This window comes from Rhinoderma darwinii, chromosome 4 (assembly GCF_050947455.1).
Source record: "Rhinoderma darwinii isolate aRhiDar2 chromosome 4, aRhiDar2.hap1, whole genome shotgun sequence".
NCBI classification, from domain to species: domain Eukaryota; kingdom Metazoa; phylum Chordata; class Amphibia; order Anura; family Rhinodermatidae; genus Rhinoderma; species Rhinoderma darwinii.
In genome coordinates this window covers 396,672,026-396,695,295 of record NC_134690.1, presented here as the reverse complement: position 1 = coordinate 396,695,295, position 23,270 = coordinate 396,672,026, and the positions used below count along the sequence as shown (strand labels likewise).

At 34.8% G+C, this 23,270-nt stretch overlaps 1 protein-coding gene across 3 annotated transcripts in view; it reads left to right on the top strand.

Annotated features, from left to right (window-relative positions):
* Positions 1-23,270, top strand: part of DNAH14 (dynein axonemal heavy chain 14) — a 215,191-nt gene that overhangs the window by 149,258 nt on the left and 42,663 nt on the right. For all 3 annotated transcript variants that reach the window (XM_075863387.1, XM_075863386.1, XM_075863388.1), the window contains exons 59-62: positions 1,220-1,328; positions 1,923-2,048; positions 3,675-3,769; positions 4,771-4,930. In XM_075863387.1, the coding sequence (XP_075719502.1) occupies positions 1,220-1,328; positions 1,923-2,048; positions 3,675-3,769; positions 4,771-4,930 (490 nt within the window). The remainder of the gene's footprint in view (positions 1-1,219; positions 1,329-1,922; positions 2,049-3,674; positions 3,770-4,770; positions 4,931-23,270) is intronic.

Below are 23,270 nucleotides of genomic sequence, written 5' to 3'. Positions count from 1 at the left end.
TGGGCGTGTATTATGTGCGTACATCGGGCGTTTTTACTACTTTTAATAGCTGGGCGTTCTGACGAGAAGTATCATCCACTTCTCTTCAGAACGCCCAGCTTCTGGCAGTGCAGACACACAGCGTGTTCTCCAGAGATCACGCTGTGACGTCACTCACTTCCTGCCCCAGGTCCTGCATCGTGTCGGCCACATCGGCACCAGAGGCTACAGTTGATTCTGCAGCAGCATCGGCGTTTGCAGGTAAGTAGCTACATCGACTTACCTGCAAACGCCGATGCTGCTGCAGAATCAACTGTAGCCTCTGGTGCCGATGTGTCCTCGCTCGTCCGACACGATGCAGGACCTGGGGCAGGAAGTGAGTGACGTCACAGCGTGATCTCTCGAGAATACGCTGTGTCTGCACTGCCAGAAGCTGGGTGTTGTGGAGAGAAGTGGATGATGCTGATTCGTCAGAGCGCCCAGCTAGTAAAAGTAGTAAAAACGCCCCGATGTACACACATAATACTCGCCCAGTTGGACTTTTACTTTAAACACGCCCAGTTGGACTTTAGCAAGCCTCATTTGCATAAATACAAAAATGGTCATAACTTGGCCAAAAATGCTCGTTTTTAAAAAATAAAAACGTTACTGTAATCTACATTGCAGCGCCGATCTGCTGCATTAGCAGATAGGGGTTGCAAAATCTGGTGACAGAGCCTCTTTAATAATAAGAGCATGCAGTAAGCTCCCTCTAGTGGCAGCTGCAGGTAGCCATAATTTTATCTTTTAACTCTACGACTATGCTGTAGATTTGGAGCTCCGACCCCTATAAAGATATATTAAGAAATTAATCAAGTCCGAATGTTGAACCTAAAAATGACATCATGATAAAAAGTGTAGATTAATTTTAAGTTACAGAAACTGGATCTTGGAGTAGAGGTTGCAGCCTGTAAACACTGGCCTGGTGGGACTATTGCTGGTGCACTGAAACCTATGTGGTCCTAAAGACTGTGCTTACAGATTCTGGGTGCAGACAACACGAGGGGTATCTGGACAATATCATACAACTATGGTCTCCACATAACCCCATGCATCCCGGAACTGGGAAGAACTTGTTTTCATGTTCATTATATAAAATCTCCAAAATACCCAGTTATTGCTCTTCTAATGTTTATTGCGGTCTGCCCGTATACTCAGAAGTCCATATCATGTCAGGATTACTATTCATGTGTCTTCTCAGGGATCGTTTCTTCACTGGGGTCTCAAAGCTGCTGGAGGCAACAGCTTCCATTGAGATCATGCAACAAGAACTGGTCACCCTGGGGCCCCAAATAGAGCAGAAAACAAAGGTATGCCGGACAGTGATGCCGCCTGATCAGAGTGGATGATTCTTTTTCTGATCCTGTTAAACTCCACAATATGTCGCATTGGAAGCAAATGTTGGATGATCAAACATTCTGGATTGTTGGATGACAGATTAAAGGAATTTCACAGTGTATATATATTATTATGTGTAGGGATAGATAGATAGATAGATAGATAGATAGATAGATAGATAGATAGATAGATAGATAGATAGATAGATAGATAGATAGATAGATATGAGAGAGATAGATATGAGATAGATAGATATGAGAGAGATAGATAGATAGATAGATAGATAGATAGATAGATAGATAGATAGATAGATAGATAGATAGATAGATAGATAGATAGATAGATAGATGATAGATAGATGATAGATAGATAGATAGATAGATAGATAGATAGATAGATGATAGATAGATAGATAGATAGATAGATAGATAGATAGATAGATAGATGGATAGATATTAGATAGATAGATAGATAGATAGATAGATAGATAGATATAGAGAGATATTAGATCGATAGATCGTCTATCAGTCATCATAAACATCTCCTATTTGTTCTGTCTCTTTTAGGAGATAGAAGAATTAATGATAAAACTACACAAGGACTCTGTGGTGGTGGAGCAGGTTCGAGCCATTGTACAGCGAGAAGAGGAGGTGATGGTGCAGGAGACGAGGATTGTACAGGAATACGCCGAGGTGATTGTTTTCCTTTTACTTTGGAATCATTTACCTCCAGCTATAAAAACAAATTAACCAGGATTTCAGTGAAACTGAACTTTGCTCCTGTACTGAATATGTGGTGTGGGGACACATTTATATAAGGATTATTCTACACAAGAAGACTCACTGTTTACATACATTACATATCTTGTACTGACCCTGATTTCTTCCTCATTTTTAAGATCTCTGTTTGCTGCTTGTGATTGAAAACTAAAGCTCTGTTCACATCTGAGTCTGTCCTTTCTATTGTTCTGCTCCGTCATAGGACTGCTATCAAGTCTTCTACACATTGCAAACATAGAAGAGGAGAATCCTGCTCTCCAATCTCTATCTCTCTATCACATATATATATAGAAGCAGCAGCAGCATGGTGGAGATTATACAGCAGTACTGAGCAGTGTAGCTGAGAATCCAGCACTGGGGTGACATAGAAATATTACCAGAAGCTGCAGCACGTCTTTACTTGTGTGTGTATCTCTTTCTGCTCTCTCCTCCCCTCACCATAGACTTCTATGAGCAGCGTGTTCGTGTTTCCTCTCTCTGTTCCTGCTCCCCCTCCTCTCTATAGAATTCTATGGGCAGCGTCTGTGTGTCTCTTTCTGCTCCCTCCTCCCCCTTCTACATAAACACCTATGAGCAGTGTGTGTGTGTGTGTGTGTGTGTGTGTGTCTGTCTCTCTCTCTCTGCTTCTGCTCCCTCCTCTTGCTCCCCCTTCATAGACTTGTATGGGCAGTGTGTCTATCTCTTCTATGCCCCTTCTCCATAGACTTCTATGGACAGCGTGTCTATGTCTCTCTCGGATCCTGTTCACTTCTCCCCCCTCCAGTCTTCAAAGACTTATATGAGCATTATGTAACTGTGTGTCTTTCTTCTCCAGCTTCCTGCTCTTGCTCCCCCTCCCCTCTCCATAGACTGCTATGGGCAGACAGTAAATATACACATTCCCATATTCTGAAGTCCGTCTCTTCTGCTCTGTAACTGAGAATTTGCATGGATAAAGCAACTACATTTTAACAATAAGTAAAATACATAGTTGTTCTATATCAGATATACTATTAGACCAGAGAAATTGGGTTGAATCCAGCACGGACAGTTAATTAAAATGGAAGAAATAATTCCAAGTTTAATTGGCCAGTATGTTTGGCAGGTTAAAATCAGGAATAAGGAGCACGGTGTGGCATCCTGATGTTGTGGGGAAAAAATTGTGGTAGTGGTAGATAGAAAGCCTACGCGTTTCAGACGCTCCAAGCGTCCTTAATCATGATTTTAACCTGCCAAACATACTGGCCAATTAAACTTGGAATTATTTCTTCCATTTTAATTAACTGTCCGTGCTGGATTCAACCCAATTTCTCTGGTCTTGTCCAATGTGTGCCGACACAAGGATCCGTGCATGAACTTCCCTAGAACTACATCTGCATATCAAGGTGAGCTGGAGGTGCTTCTCTTTTTCTATCTAGATATACTATTAGATTAGCATAGATATTTGAAAAGTTAGTGTCCATTTAAGACAATATTAATAAATTTGCCCCTTTGAGCTTTCATGTAGTGGAGGAAACATCACTTATTATTGGGTGTTGAGCCTTGTTTCTGTCCCTGCAGCAATCCCAGCAGGAGCTGACTGACGTTCTACCCGCCCTGGAGGACGCCGTGTCTGCCCTCGATTCTTTGGATAAAGCGGACATTTCAGAAGTAAAGTAAGAACAACAAATGTAAAAGTTCAGAACAAGAATAACCGATGTCAGCCATTTTGGTTTGGTCAATGACAAGGGATCTGCCCTAGTGGCAGATTCACTTTAACTGAAAGAATAACTGAACTGCTTCTCCTACTGGTCATGACATCGTCAGAACAGCTACCTGCAGCGTCCACTAGGGGAGCTAACTGTAAAGATTTATATAGCTTATAATATCTATATAAATCCATATGTAGTGAGCTCCCCCTAGTGGTGACTGCAGGCAGCCAGAATTATGTCATTTATCAAGTCAGAAGAGCAGAGCACCACCATAAAGATATATTATGTAATAAATCCGCACAGAATTGCTATTTAAATTTGGATCTTATGTAGCACAGCTTGGAATCCATGCCTGCTTTCTATGTGCATCAGGACCAGAGTTGCAAGAGCTGTAAATGGGGGTGCCTGAGCCTGATGCTGCTGTCCCAATTTTCATGTAGTTTAAGGGTTTATTCACACGGGCCAGTTTTGTTCAGTTTGCACACTATTGCTCCAAAGAGCAGACTCTGACTCCAAGACCCGACGCTTAATTAAATGCTCCTCCGGCTGGCTGCAGGTCATCATGTCATATGATATGCTCCATATACTCTGTGTGACTTGAATGGCTGTGAATTTGATATTTCTTTCTTTTACATTGACACTCATAACCGTACGCATGTGGAAGGGGCATTCATCAATAAAAGGAATCACACATGAAGATTTTTATGCAGTTTTTGATGCAATTTCTTGAGCCAAAGCCAGGAATGGATGCAAAAAATAAGGAGATGTATAAAGAAAAGTCTGATATATGACTCCTTTGTTTGGCTGAAAAAACTGCATCAAAAACTGCATAAAGGAAAAATGGAGACTGATAAGTGATTTATATAAAGATAAAACATTATTATCATCATCATCTCTTGCCCTTCTGCTGCATCCCATGGAGCATTTACACTATCTGAGCAGTGAAGAATGTTTTTCTTTTGCAGAGTATACACTCACCCGCCATTCTTGGTGCTGACGGTCATGAATGCAGTGTGCGTATTGCTGCAGCAGAAGCCTGACTGGCCTACAGTCAAACTACTCCTTGGAGACTCGGGATTCCTCAAAAAACTGGTCAATCTAGATAAGGACAGTATCCCCGAGAAGGTATTATAATACTGCCCCCTATGTACAAGAATATAACTACTATAATACTGCTCCTATATACAAGAATATAACTACTATAATACTGCCCCCTATGAACAAGAATATAACTACTATAATACTGCCCCTATATATAAGAATATAACTACTATAATACTGCCCCTATATACAAGAATATAACTACTATAATACTGCTCCTATATACAAGAATATAACTACTATAATACTGCCCCCTATATACCAGAATATAACTACTATAATACTGCCCCTATATACAAGAATATACCTACTATAATACTGCCCCTATATACAAGAATATACCTACTATAATACTGCCCTCTATATACAAGAATATAACTACTATAATACTGCCCCCTATATACAAGAATATAAATACTATAATACTGCCCCCTATGTACAAGAATATAACTACTATAATACTGCCTCCTATATACAAGAATATAACTACTATAATACTGCCTCCTATATACAAGAATATACCTACTATAATACTGCCCCTATATAAAAGAATATAACTACAATAATACTGCCCCTATATACAAGAATATACCTACTATAATACTGCCCCTATATACAATATACCTACTATAATACTGCCCCTATATACACGAATATAACTACAATAATACTGCCCCCTATATACAAGAATATAACTACTATAATACTGCCCCTATATACAAGAATAGAACTACAATAATACTGCCCCCTATATACAAGAATATAACTACTATAATACTGCCCCTATATACAAGAATAGAACTACTATAATACTGCCCCTATATACAAGAATAGAACTACTATAATACTGCCCCCTATATACAAGAATATAACTACCATAATACTTCCCCTATATACAAGAATATAACTGCTATAATACTGCTCCTATATACAAGAATATAACTACCATAATACTTCCCCTATATACAAGAATATAACTGCTATAATACTGCTCCTATATACAAGAATATAACTACTATAATACTGCCCCCTATATACAAGAATATAACTACTATAATACTGCCCCCTATATACAAGAATATAACTACTATAATACTGCCCCCTATATCTAAGAATAAAACTACTCTAATACTGCCTCCTATATACAAGAATATAACTACTACAATACTTCCCCTATATACAAGAATATAACTACTATAATACTGCCCCTATATACACGAATATAACTACAATAATACTGCCCCCTATATACAAGAATATAACTACTATAATACTGCCCCTATATACAAGAATATAATTACTATAATGCTGCCCCTACATACAAGAATATAACTACTATAATACTGCCCTCTATGTACAAGAATATACCTACTATAATACTGCCCCTATATATAAGAATATAAATACAATAATACTGCCCCCTATATATAAGAATATAACTACCATAATACTTCCCCTATATACAAGAATATAACTGCTATAATACTGCGCCTATATACAAGAATATAACTACTATAATACTGCCCCCTATATACAAGAATATAACTACTATAATACTGCCCCCTATATACAAGAATATAACTACTATAATACTGCTCCCTATATACAAGAATATAACTACTATAATACTGCCCCCTATATACAAGAATAAAACTACTATAATACTGCCTCCTATATACAAGAATATAACTACTACAATACTGCCCCTATATACAAGAATATAACTACTATAATACTGCCCCTATATACACACACGAATATAACTACAATAATACTGCCCCCTATATACAAGAATATAACTACTATAATACTGCCCCCTATGTACAAGAATATACCTACTATAATACTGCCCCTATATATAAGAATATAACTACAATAATACTGCCCCCTATATATAAGAATATAACTACAATAATACTGCCCCCTATATACAAGAATATAACTACAATAATACTGCCCCCTATATACAAGAATATAACTACAATAATACTGCCCCCTATATACACGAATATAACTACTATAATACTGCCCCCTATATACAAGAATAAAACTACTATAATACTGCCTCCTATATACAAGAATATAACTACTACAATACTGCCCCTATATACAAGAATATAACTACTATAATACTGCCCCTATATACACGAATATAACTACAATAATACTGCCCCCTATATACAAGAATATAACTACTATAATACTGCCCCTATATACAAGAATATAACTACTATAATACTGCCCCTGTATACAAGAATATAACTACTATAATACTGCCCCCTATGTACAAGAATATACCTACTATAATACTGCCCCTATATATAAGAATATAACTACAATAATACTGCCCCCTATATATAAGAATATAACTACAATAATACTGCCCCCTATATACAAGAATATAACTACAATAATACTGCCCCCTATATACACGAATATAACTACAATAATACTGCCCCCTATATACAAGAATATAACTACTATAATACTGCCTCCTATATACAAGAATATAACTACTATAATACTGCCTCCTATATTCAAGAATATAACTACTATAATACTGCTCCTATATACAAGAATATAACTACTATAATACTGCCCCCTATATACAAGAATATACCTACTATAATACTGCCCCTATATACAAGAATATACCTACTATAATACTGCCCCTATATATAATAATATAACTACAATAATTCTGCCCCCTATATACAAGAATATAACTACAATAATACTGCCCCTATATACAAGAATATACCTACTATAATACTGCCCCTATATACAAGAATATACCTACTATAATACTGCCCCTATATACAAGAATATAACTACTATAATACTGCCTCCTATATACAAGAATATAATTACTATAATACTGCCTCTATATACAAGAATATAACTACTATAATACTGCCCCTATATACAAGAATATAACTACTATAATACTGCTCCTATATACAAGAATATAACTACTATAATACTGTCCCCTATGTACAAAAATATAAATACTATAATACTGCTCCTATATACAAGAATATAACTACTATAATACTGCCTCCTATGTACAAGAATACAACTACTATAATACTGCCCTCTACATACAAGAATATAACTACTATAATACAGCTCCTATATACAAGAATATAACTACTATAACACTGCCTCCTATATACAAGAATATAACTACTATAATACTGCCCCCTATATACAAGAATATAACTACTATAATACTGCCCCCTATATACAAGAATATAACTACTATAATACTGCTCCTATATACAAGAATATAACTACTATAATACTGCTCCTATATACAAGAATATAACTACTATAATACTGCCCCTATATACAAGAATATAACGAATATAATACTGCTCCCTATGTATAAGAATATAACTACTATAATACTGCCCCCTATATACAAGAATATAACTACTACAATACTGCCCCTATATGCAAGAATATAACTACTATAATACTGCCTTCTATATACAAGAATATAACTACTATAATACTGCCCCCTATATACAAGAATATAACTACTATAATACTGCCCCCTATATACAAGAATATAACTACTATAATACTGCACCTATATACAAGAATATAACTACTATAATACTGCCCTTATATACAAGAATATAACTACTATAATACTGCTCCCTATATACAAGAATATAACTACTATAATACTGCCTCTATATACAAGAATATAACTACTATTATACTGCCCCTATATACAAGAATATAACTATTATAATACTGTACCTATATACAAGAATATAACTACTATTATACTGCCCCTATATACAAGAATATAATTACTATAATACTGACCCTATATACAAGAATATAACTACTATAATACTGCCTCCTATATACAAGAATATAACTACTATAATACTGCTCCTATATACAAGAATATAACTACTATAATACTGCCCCCTATGCACAAGAATATAACTACTATAATACTGCCCCCTATATACAAGAATATAACTACTATAATACTGTCCCTATATACAAGAATATAACTACTATAATACTGTCCCTATATACAAGAATATAACTACTATAATACTGCCTCCTATATACAAGAATATAACTACTATAATACTGCTCCTATATACAAGATGATAACTACTATAATACTACCCCCTATATACAAGAATATAACTACTATAATACTGCCCCCTATATACAAGAATATAACTACTATAATACTGCCCCTATATACAAGAATATAACTACTATAATGCTGCCCCTACATACAAGAATATAACTACTATAATACTGCCCTCTATGTACAAGAATATACCTACTATAATACTGCCCCTATATATAAGAATATAAATACAATAATACTGCCCCCTATATATAAGAATATAACTACCATAATACTTCCCCTATATACAAGAATATAACTGCTATAATACTGCTCCTATATACAAGAATATAACTACTATAATACTGCCCCCTATATACAAGAATATAACTACTATAATACTGCCCCCTATGTACAAGAATATAACTACTATAATACTGCTCCCTATATACAAGAATATAACTACTATAATACTGCCCCCTATATACAAGAATAAAACTACTATAATACTGCCTCCTATATACAAGAATATAACTACTACAATACTGCCCCTATATACAAGAATATACCTACTATAATACTGCCCCTATATATAATAATATAACTGCAATAATTATGCCCCCTATATACAAGAATATAACTACAATAATACTGCCCCTATATACAAGAATATACCTACTATAATACTGCCCCTATATACAAGAATATACCTACTATAATACTGCCCCTATATACAAGAATATAACTACTATAATACTGCCTCCTATATACAAGAATATAATTACTATAATACTGCCTCTATATACAAGAATATAACTACTATAATACTGCCCCTATATACAAGAATATAACTACTATAATACTGCTCCTATATACAAGAATATAACTACTATAATACTGTCCCCTATGTACAAAAATATAAATACTATAATACTGCTCCTATATACAAGAATATAACTACTATAATACTGCCTCCTATGTACAAGAATACAACTACTATAATACTGCCCTCTACATACAAGAATATAACTACTATAATACAGCTCCTATATACAAGAATATAACTACTATAACACTGCCTCCTATATACAAGAATATAACTACTATAATACTGCTCCTATATACAAGAATATAACTACTATAATACTGCTCCTATATACAAGAATATAACTACTGTAATACTGCCCCTATATACAAGAATATAACGAATATAATACTGCTCCCTATGTATAAGAATATAACTACTATAATACTGCCCCCTATATACAAGAATATAACTACTACAATACTGCCCCTATATGCAAGAATATAACTACTATAATACTGCCTTCTATATACAAGAATATAACTACTATAATACTGCCCCCTATATACAAGAATATAACTACTATAATACTGCCCCCTATATACAAGAATATAACTACTATAATACTGCACCTATACACAAGAATATAACTACTATTATACTGCCCCTATATACAAGAATATAATTACTATAATACTGCCCCTATATACAAGAATATAACTACTATAATACTGCCTCCTATATACAAGAATATAACTACTATAATACTGCCTCCTATATACAAGAATATAACTACTATAATACTGCTCCTATATACAAGAAGATAACTACTATAATACTACCCCCTATATACAAGAATATAACTACTATAATACTGCCCCCTATATACAAGAATATAACTACTATAATACTGCCCCTATATACAAGAATATAACTACTATAATGCTGCCCCTACATACAAGAATATAACTACTATAATACTGCCCTCTATGTACAAGAATATACCTACTATAATACTGCCCCTATATATAAGAATATAAATACAATAATACTGCCCCCTATATATAAGAATATAACTACCATAATACTTCCCCTATATACAAGAATATAACTGCTATAATACTGCTCCTATATACAAGAATATAACTACTATAATACTGCCCCCTATATACAAGAATATAACTACTATAATACTGCCCCCTATATACAAGAATATAACTACTATAATACTGCTCCCTATATACAAGAATATAACTACTATAATACTGCCCCCTATATACAAGAATAAAACTACTATAATACTGCCTCCTATATACAAGAATATAACTACTACAATACTGCCCCTATATACAAGAATATAACTACTATAATACTGCCCCTATATACACACACACGAATATAACTACAATAATACTGCCCCCTATATACAAGAATATAACTACTATAATACTGCCCCTATATACAAGAATATAACTACTATAATACTGCCCCTATATACAAGAATATAACTACTATAATACTGCCCCCTATGTACAATAATATACCTACTATAATACTGCCCCTATATATAAGAATATAACTACAATAATACTGCCCCCTATATATAAGAATATAACTACAATAATACTGCCCCCTATATACAAGAATATAACTACAATAATACTGCCCCCTATATACAAGAATATAACTACAATAATACTGCCCCCTATATACACACACGAATATAACTACTATAATACTGCCCCCTATATACAAGAATAAAACTACTATAATACTGCCTCCTATATACAAGAATATAACTACTACAATACTGCCCATATATACAAGAATATAACTACTATAATACTGCCCCTATATACACGAATATAACTACAATAATACTGCCCCCTATATACAAGAATATAACTACTATAATACTGCCCCTATATACAAGAATATAACTACTATAATACTGCCCCTGTATACAAGAATATAACTACTATAATACTGCCCCCTATGTACAAGAATATACCTACTATAATACTGCCCCTATATATAAGAATATAACTACAATAATACTGCCCCCTATATATAAGAATATAACTACAATAATACTGCCCCCTATATACAAGAATATAACTACAATAATACTGCCCCCTATATACACGAATATAACTACAATAATACTGCCCCCTATATACAAGAATATAACTACTATAATACTGCCTCCTATATACAAGAATATAACTACTATAATACTGCCTCCTATATTCAAGAATATAACTACTATAATACTGCTCCTATATACAAGAATATAACTACTATAATACTGCCCCCTATATACAAGAATATACCTACTATAATACTGCTCCTATATACAAGAATATACCTACTATAATACTGCCCCTATATATAATAATATAACTACAATAATTCTGCCCCCTATATACAAGAATATAACTACAATAATACTGCCCCTATATACAAGAATATACCTACTATAATACTGCCCCTATATACAAGAATATACCTACTATAATACTGCCCCTATATACAAGAATATAACTACTATAATACTGCCTCCTATATACAAGAATATAATTACTATAATACTGCCTCTATATACAAGAATATAACTACTATACTACTGCCCCTATATACAAGAATATAACTACTATAATACTGCTCCTATATACAAGAATATAACTACTATAATACTGTCCCCTATGTACAAAAATATAAATACTATAATACTGCTCCTATATACAAGAATATAACTACTATAATACTGCCTCCTATGTACAAGAATACAACTACTATAATACTGCCCTCTACATACAAGAATATAACTACTATAATACAGCTCCTATATACAAGAATATAACTACTATAACACTGCCTCCTATATACAAGAATATAACTACTATAATACTGCCCCCTATATACAAGAATATAACTACTATAATACTGCTCCTATATACAAGAATATAACTACTATAATACTGCTCCTATATACAAGAATATAACTACTATAATACTGCCCCTATATACAAGAATATAACAAATATAATACTGCTCCCTATGTATAAGAATATAACTACTATAATACTGCCCCCTATATACAAGAATATAACTACTACAATACTGCCCCTATATGCAAGAATATAACTACTATAATACTGCCTTCTATATACAAGAATATAACTACTATAATACTGCCCCCTATATACAAGAATATAACTACTATAATACTGCCCCCTATATACAAGAATATAACTACTATAATACTGCACCTATACACAAGAATATAACTACTATAACACTGCCTCTATATACAAGAATATAACTACTATTATACTGCCCCTATATACAAGAATATAACTATTATAATACTGTACCTATATACAAGAATATAACTACCGTACTATTATACTGCCCCTATATACAAGAATATAATTACTATAATACTGCCCCTATATACAAGTATATAACTACTATAATACTGCCTCCTATATACAAGAATATAACTACTATAATACTGCCCCCTATATACAAGAATATAACTACTATAATACTGCTCCTATATACAAGAATATAACTACTATAATACTGCCCCCTATGCACAAGAATATAACTACTATAAGGGCATGACCACACATGGCGGAATTCCTCCGCAACTGTCCGCATCAATGCCGCACAGAATCTGCGTTGCAGATTCTGCAGCGGATCTGCACAAAATGTGCAGAAAATTGATGCGGACTGGCCGCTGCGGACTGCAGGAAAAGTGCTTCTCTTCTCCCTATTCAGTGCAGGATAGAGAGAAGGGACAGCACTTTCCCTAGTGAAAGTCAAAGAAATTCATACTTACCGCCCGTTGTCTTGGTGACGCGTCCCTCTTTCGGCATCCGGCCCGACCTCCCTGGATGACGCTCCAGTCCATGTGACCGCTGCAGCCTGTGCTTGGCCTGTGATTCGCTGCAGCCGTCACTTACACTGAAACGTCATCCTGGGAGGCCGGACTGGAGACAGACGCAGGGAGTTCTCGGTAAGTATGAACTTATATGTTTTTTTACAGATACATGTATATTGAGATCGGTAGTCACTGTCCCGGGTGCAGAAACAGTTACTGCCGATCGCGTAACTCTTTCAGCACCCTGGACAGTGACTATTTACAGACGTCTCCTAGCAACGCTCCCGTCATTACGGGAGCCCCATTGACTTCCTCAGTCTGGCTGTAGACCTAGAAATACATAGGTCCAGCCAGAATGAAGAAATGTCATGGTAGTAAAAACAATACGCTCCGCAGCACACATAAGATCTGCGGACTTCATTGCGGAATTTTGACTCTCCATTGAAGTCAATGGAGAAATTCCGCCATGAGTCCGCCACTGCTCCGCAACAGACAGAGCATGCTGCGGACACCAAATTCCGCTCCGCAGCCTATGCTCCGCAGCGGAATTGTACGCATCGTGTAAACGAACACTGCTAAATTAAAGTGAAAGTCAATGGAGAAACGGCTCCGCTGCGGATTAACGCTGCGGAGTGTCCGCAGCGGAATTTAAGTGAAATTCCGCTATGTGTGAACCCGCCCTAATACTGCCCCCTATATACAAGAATATAACTACTATAATACTGTCCCTATATACAAGAATATAACTACTATAATACTGTCCCTATATACAAGAATATAACTACTATAATACTGCCTCCTATATACAAGAATATAACTACTATAATACTGCTCCTATATACAAGAAGATAACTACTATAATACTACCCCCTATATACAAGAATATAACTACTATAATACTGCCCCCTATATACAAGAGTATAACTAGTATAATACTGCCTCTATATACAAGAATATAACTACTATAATACTGCCCGCTATATACAGGAATATAACTACTATAATACTGCCCCCTATATACAAGAATATAACTACTATAATACTGCCCGCTATATACAGGAATATAACTACTATAATACTGCCCCCTATATACCAGAATATAACTACTATAATACTGCCCCCTATATACAAGAATATAACTACTATAATACTGCACCTATACACAAGAATATAACTACTATAATACTGCCCCCTATATACAAGAATATAACTACTATAATACTGTCCCTATATACAAGAATATAACTACTATAATACTGTCCCTATATACAAGAATATAACTACTATAATACTGCCTCCTATATACAAGAATATAACTACTATTATACTGCCCCTATATACAAGAATATAACTACAATAATACTGCCTCTATATACAAGAATATAACTACTATTATACTGCCCCTATATACAAGAATATAACTATTATAATACTGTACCTATATACAAGAATATAACTACTATTATACTGCCCCTATATACAAGAATATAATTACTATAATACTGCCCCTATATGCAAGAATATAACTACTATAATACTGCCTCCTATATACAAGAATATAACTACTATAATACTGCCCCCTATATACAAGAATATAACTACTCTAATACTGCTCCTATATACAAGAATATAACTACTATAATACTGCCCCCTATGCACAAGAATATAACTACTATAATACTGCCCCCTATATACAAGAATATAACTACTATAATACTGTCCCTATATACAAGAATATAACTACTATAATACTGTCCCTATATACAAGAATATAACTACTATAATACTGCCTCCTATATACAAGAATATAACTACTATAATACTGCTCCTATATACAAGAAAATAACTACTATAATACTACCCCCTATATACAAGAATATAACTACTATAATACTGCCCCATATATACAAGAATATAACTAGTATAATACTGCCTCTATATACAAGAATATAACTACTATAAGGGCGGGTTCACACATGGCGGAATTTCACTTAAATTCCGCTGCGGACAGTCCGCAGCGTTAATCCGCAGCGGAGCCGTTTCTCCATTGACTTTCACTTTAATTTAGCAGTGTTCGTTTACACGATGCGTACAATTCCGCTGCGGAGCATAGGCTGCGGAGCGGAATTTGGTGTCCGCAGCATGCTCTGTCTGTTGCGGAGCAGTGGCGGACTGGTTGCGGACTCATGGCGGAATTTCTCCATTGACTTCAATGGAGAGTCAAAATTCCGCAATGAAGTCCGCAGATCTTATGTGTGCTGCGGAGCGTATTGTTTTTACTACCATGACATTTCTTCATTCTGGCTGGACCTATGTATTTCTAGGTCTACAGCCAGACTGAGGAAGTCAATGGGGCTCCCGTAATGACGGGAGCGTTGCTAGGAGACGTCTGTAAATAGTCACTGTCCAGGGTGCTGAAAGAGTTACGCGATCGGCAGTAACTGTTTCTGCACCCGGGACAGTGACTACCGATCTCAATATACATGTATCTGTAAAAAAAAATATAAGTTCATACTTACCGAGAACTCCCTGCGTCTGTCTCCAGTCCGGCCTCCCAGGATGACGTTTCAGTGTAAGTGACGGCTGCAGCCAATCACAGGCCAAGCACAGGCTGCAGCGGTCACATGGACTGGAGCGTCATCCAGGGAGGTCGGGCCGGATGCCGAAAGAGGGACGCGTCACCAAGACAACGGGCGGTAAGTATGAATTTCTTTGACTTTCACTAGGGAAAGTGCTGTCCCTTCTCTCTATCCTGCACTGAATAGGGAGAAGAGAAGCACTTTTCCTGCAGTCCGCAGCGGCCAGTCCGCATAAATTTTCTGCACATTTTGTGCAGATCCGCTGCAGAATCTGCAACGCAGATTCTGTGCGGCATTGATGCGGACAGTTGCGGAGGAATTCCGCCATGTGTGGTCATGCCCTAATACTGCCCGCTATATACAGGAATATAACTACTATAATACTGCCCCCTATATACAAGAATATAACTACTATAATACTGCTCCTATATACAAGAATATAACTACTATAATACTGCCCCTATATACAAGAATATAACAAATATAATACTGCTCCCTATGTATAAGAATATAACTACTATAATACTGCCCCCTATATACAAGAATATAACTACTACAATACTGCCCCTATATGCAAGAATATAACTACTATAATACTGCCTTCTATATACAAGAATATAACTACTATAATACTGCCCCCTATATACAAGAATATAACTACTATAATACTGCCCCCTATATACAAGAATATAACTACTATAATACTGCACCTATACACAAGAATATAACTACTATAATACTGCCTCTATATACAAGAATATAACTACTATTATACTGCCCCTATATACAAGAATATAACTATTATAATACTGTACCTATATACAAGAATATAACTACTATTATACTGCCCCTATATACAAGAATATAATTACTATAATACTGCCCCTATATACAAGTATATAACTACTATAATACTGCCTCCTATATACAAGAATATAACTACTATAATACTGCCCCCTATATACAAGAATATAACTACTATAATACTGCTCCTATATACAAGAATATAACTACTATAATACTGCCCCCTATGCACAAGAATATAACTACTATAATACTGCCCCCTATATACAAGAATATAACTACTATAATACTGTCCCTATATACAAGAATATAACTACTATAATACTGTCCCTATATACAAGAATATAACTACTATAATACTGCCTCCTATATACAAGAATATAACTACTATAATACTGCTCCTATATACAAGAAGATAACTACTATAATACTACCCCCTATATACAAGAATATAACTACTATAATACTGCCCCCTATATACAAGAGTATAACTAGTATAATACTGCCTCTATATACAAGAATATAACTACTATAATACTGCCCGCTATATACAGGAATATAACTACTATAATACTGCCCCCTATATACAAGAATATAACTACTATAATACTGCCCGCTATATACAGGAATATAACTACTATAATACTGCCCCCTATATACCAGAATATAACTACTATAATACTGCCCCCTATATACAAGAATATAACTACTATAATACTGCACCTATACACAAGAATATAACTACTATAATACTGCCCCCTATATACAAGAATATAACTACTATAATACTGTCCCTATATACAAGAATATAACTACTATAATACTGTCCCTATATACAAGAATATAACTACTATAATACTGCCTCCTATATACAAGAATATAACTACTATTATACTGCCCCTATATACAAGAATATAACTACAATAATACTGCCTCTATATACAAGAATATAACTACTATTATACTGCCCCTATATACAAGAATATAACTATTATAATACTGTACCTATATACAAGAATATAACTACTATTATACTGCCCCTATATACAAGAATATAATTACTATAATACTGCCCCTATATACAAGAATATAACTACTATAATACTGCCTCCTATATACAAGAATATAACTACTATAATACTGCCCCCTATATACAAGAATATAACTACTATAATACTGCTCCTATATACAAGAATATAACTACTATAATACTGCCCCCTATGCACAAGAATATAACTACTATAATACTGCCCCCTATATACAAGAATATAACTACTATAATACTGTCCCTATATACAAGAATATAACTACTATAATACTGTCCCTATATACAAGAATATAACTACTATAATACTGCCTCCTATATACAAGAATATAACTACTATAATACTGCTCCTATATACAAGAAAATAACTACTATAATACTACCCCCTATATACAAGAATATAACTACTATAATACTGCCCCATATATACAAGAATAGAACTAGTATAATACTGCCTCTATATACAAGAATATAACTACTATAATACTGCCCGCTATATACAGGAATATAACTACTATAATACTGCCCCCTATATACAAGAATATAACTACTATAATACTGCCCGCTATATACAGGAATATAACTACTATAATACTGCCCCATATATACAAGACTATAACTACTATAATACTGCCCCTATATACAAGAATATAACTACTATAATATTGCTCCTATATACAAGAATATAACTACTTTAATACTGTCCCCTATGTACAAAAATATAAATACTATAATACTGCTCCTATATACAAGAATATAACTACTATAATACTGCCTCCTATGTACAAGAATAGAACTACTATAATACTGTCCCCTATATACAAAAATATAACTACTATAATACTGCTCCTATATACAAGAATATAACTACTATAATACTGCCCCCTACATACAAGAATATAACTACTATAATACTGCCCCCTACATACAAGAATATAACTACTATAATACAGCTCCTATATACAAGAATATAACTACTAGAACACTGCCTCCTATATACAAGAATATAACTACTATAATACTGCCCTCTACATACAAGAATATAACTAGTATAATACTGCCTCTATATACAAGAATATAACTACTATAATACTGCCCGCTATATACAGGAATATAACTACTATAATACTGCCCCCTATATACAAGAATATAACTACTATAATACTGCCCGCTATATACAGGAATATAACTACTATAATACTGCCCCATATATACAAGACTATAACTACTATAATACTGCCCCTATATACAAGAATATAACTACTATAATATTGCTCCTATATACAAGAATATAACTACTTTAATACTGTCCCCTATGTACAAAAATATAAATACTATAATACTGCTCCTATATACAAGAATATAACTACTATAATACTGCCTCCTATGTACAAGAATAGAACTACTATAATACTGTCCCCTATATACAAAAATATAACTACTATAATACTGCTCCTATATACAAGAATATAACTACTATAATACTGCCCCCTACATACAAGAATATAACTACTATAATACTGCCCCCTACATACAAGAATATAACTACTATAATACAGCTCCTATATACAAGAATATAACTACTAGAACACTGCCTCCTATATACAAGAATATAACTACTATAATACTGCCCTCTACATACAAGAATATAACTACTATAATACAGCTCCTATATACAAGAATATAACTACTATAATACTGCTCCTATATACAAGAATATAACTACTATAATACTGCTCCTATATACAAGAATATAACTACTATAATACTGCCCCTATATACAAGAATATAACGAATATAATACTGCTCCCTATGTATAAGAATATAACTACTATAATACTGCCCCCTATATACAAGAATATAACGAATATAATACTGCCCCTATCTACAAAAATATAACTACTATAATACTGCCCCTATATACAAGAATATAACTACTATAATACTGCCCCATATACAAGAATATAACTACTATAATACTGCCTCCTATATACAAGAATATAACTACTATAATACTGCTCCTATATACGAGAATATAACTACTATAATACTGCTCCTATATACAAGAATATAACTACTATAACACTGCCCCTATATACAAGAATATAACTAATAACACTGCCCCATATACAAGAATATAACTACTATAATACTGCCCCTATATACAAGAATATAACTACTATAATACTGCCCCCTATATACAAGAATATATACTATAATACTGCTCCTATATACAAGAATATAACTACTATAATACTGCCCCCTATATACAAGAATATAACTACTATAATACTGCCCCCTATATACAAGAATATAACTACTATAATACTGCTCCTATATACGAGAATATAACTACTATAATACTGCTCCTATATACAAGAATATAACTACTATAATACTGCCCCTATATAAAAGAATATAACTAATATAATACTGCCCCTATAGACAAGAATATAACTACTATAATACTGCCCCCTATATACAAGAATATAACTACTATAATACTGCCCCCTATATACAAGAATATATCTACTATAATACAGCTCCTATATACAAGAATATAACTACTATAATACTGCTCCTATATACAAGAATATAACTACTATAATACTGCCTCCTATATACAAGAATATAACTACTATAATACTGCCCCTATATAAAAGAATATAACTAATATAATACTGCCCCTATAGACAAGAGTATAACTACTATAATACTGCCCCTATATACAAGAATATAACTACTATAATACTGCCCCCTATATACAAGAATATAACTAATATAATACTGCCCCTATATACAGGAATATAACTCATATAATACTGCTCCCTATGTATAAGAATATAACTACTATAATACTGCTTCCTATATACAAGAATATAACTACTATAATACTGGCCCGTACATTCAAGAATATAACTACTATAATAGAGCTCCTATATACAAGAATAGAACTACTATAACACTGCCTCCTATATACAAGAATATAACTACTATAATACTGCCCCTATATACAAGAATATAACTACTATAATACTGCTCCTATATACAAGAATATAACTACTATAATACTGCTCCTATATACAAGAATATAACTACTATAATACTGCCCCTATATACAAGAATATAACTAATATAATACTGCTCCCTATGTAGAAGAATATAACGAATATAATACTGCTCCCTATATACAAGAATATAACTAATATAATACTGCCCCTATATACAAGAATATAACTACTATAATACTGCCCCTATATACAAGAATATAACTACTATAATTATCTTTTTTATTTGAAAACTTGCAACAAATTATTACAATACCTTTGCAATACACTCATAACAGATAAAGAAAATAAACGTATGTCTCTTAATAACATCACAATTATTAAACAAACCATAATATATGAATATTGCGCCAGTATAGATTGTTTCAACTATTTTTCATGATATTATTCTAGACAGTATTACAGGAGAGTTCTTCTTTATTGGTGCCCGGGCAGCATCGCGCACACCACAGATGGTACACGGTCACCACATTTATGACATATAGTAAACCTCTATGATATAAACGGAGTTCGGGGTAGAAGTCTCCATACAGCAGCTGAGAGTTTCACTGTCCCACTAGATGTGGTGACTGCAGGGACACAGCAGGGACATTACTCTGTAGATAAGTCTCTTGTATAAAGAGGACATTGGTTTTGTCGTCAGACAGACGCTGGAATATCGCCCGCCGCCTGCTCCTATTCTTCACACTGTTCACATTAATAGGTGATTTTCAGCCTCATCCTGGTTACATGTCTTTCCTACTTTTTTTCCTTCTTCCACTGCTATGTCCTGTAACACCCCATCTTTTGGTGGACATTGGGGGGTCAGCATCTTCATCCTGAGGTTCGTCATCTGGGTTGTGTGAGGAGACTTGCTCCATCTCTACTTCTTCCTGGTCATCTTCTCCCAGCGCACAGTAACGTCCCCCAGTTATCGCCAGCACTGGAGACTCCGGTGATTTCTTTGCAGTAGTGATTTTTTTCCTAGAAGAATTATCTGTTTTACTTCTCCTTTTAACCGTCTGAAATCCCTCCTCATCCATACTGGTCGCTGCGGCTGGCCCAGCTGGTTTTTTACTGGTCGCTGCGGCCGGATCAGCTGGTTCCTTACTGTTCGCTGCGGCTGGATCAGCTGGTTTTTTACTGGTCGCTGCGGCTGGATCAGCTGGTTCCTTACTGTTCGCTGCGGCTGGATCAGCTGGTTCCTTACTGGTCGCTGCGGCTGGATCAACTGGTTCTTTACTGGTGTTGGGCAGATGTTTAGATGTTTTGGTGACAGAGTGACTGGATATTTTGCTTTTAGCATGACCTCTATTTTCAGTGGCTGGTGACACTTGTGCAGCATCCACAGATGGGACATTCGTCTCTGAAGCAGGGTCTCTGGTACTTTGGCTCACATCATCGTTGGGACTTCCAGGTTCTGGGGTCATATCTACACATATGGAGACATCCTCCTGCTCTTCCTCCATGGCTTCTTTAAAGGTCTCCTCCTTATTATGTTCTGCATGCGGACACTCCCGGAATGTATGTCCAGGTCCTAAGCACAGGTTACAGATGACAGGTCCTGTACAATCGTCCTTCACATGCCCAAACTGACCATATAGTGAGCACTTAATACGGGAACAGTTGAATGCCAGGTGTCTGCCCCCACATCTATGGCACAGTCGCGGTTGACCAGGGTAGTAACATACGCCTCTCTCCGAGCCCAGGTAGAAGGAGTGCGGCAGATGTCTGGTCACTCCATTCTCCTGAACCAGCTGGATCTTGACAGAATATCCTCCATTCCAGATCTCCTCCTCATCATAGATCTTTGTTGGCAGTCTCTTCACCTCACAATATCTGCTCAACCAGTGCTGCAAATCTGCCAGAGCCACCACCTCAGACTGGAACAGGACGGTGGCGGTGACTACCTGGGGTTTAGTCAGCTGGATGACATGTAGATGCTCTCACATCGCGTGCTCCTTTGTATCATTATAAATACTCCAGAACAAGTCTAGACTATATTGCAGCTTGAAACTGATGTCATAATTCCTGCTGGAGGGAACATGGATCAGAGCGAACACCTCAGAAGCTTTAAACTTCATAAA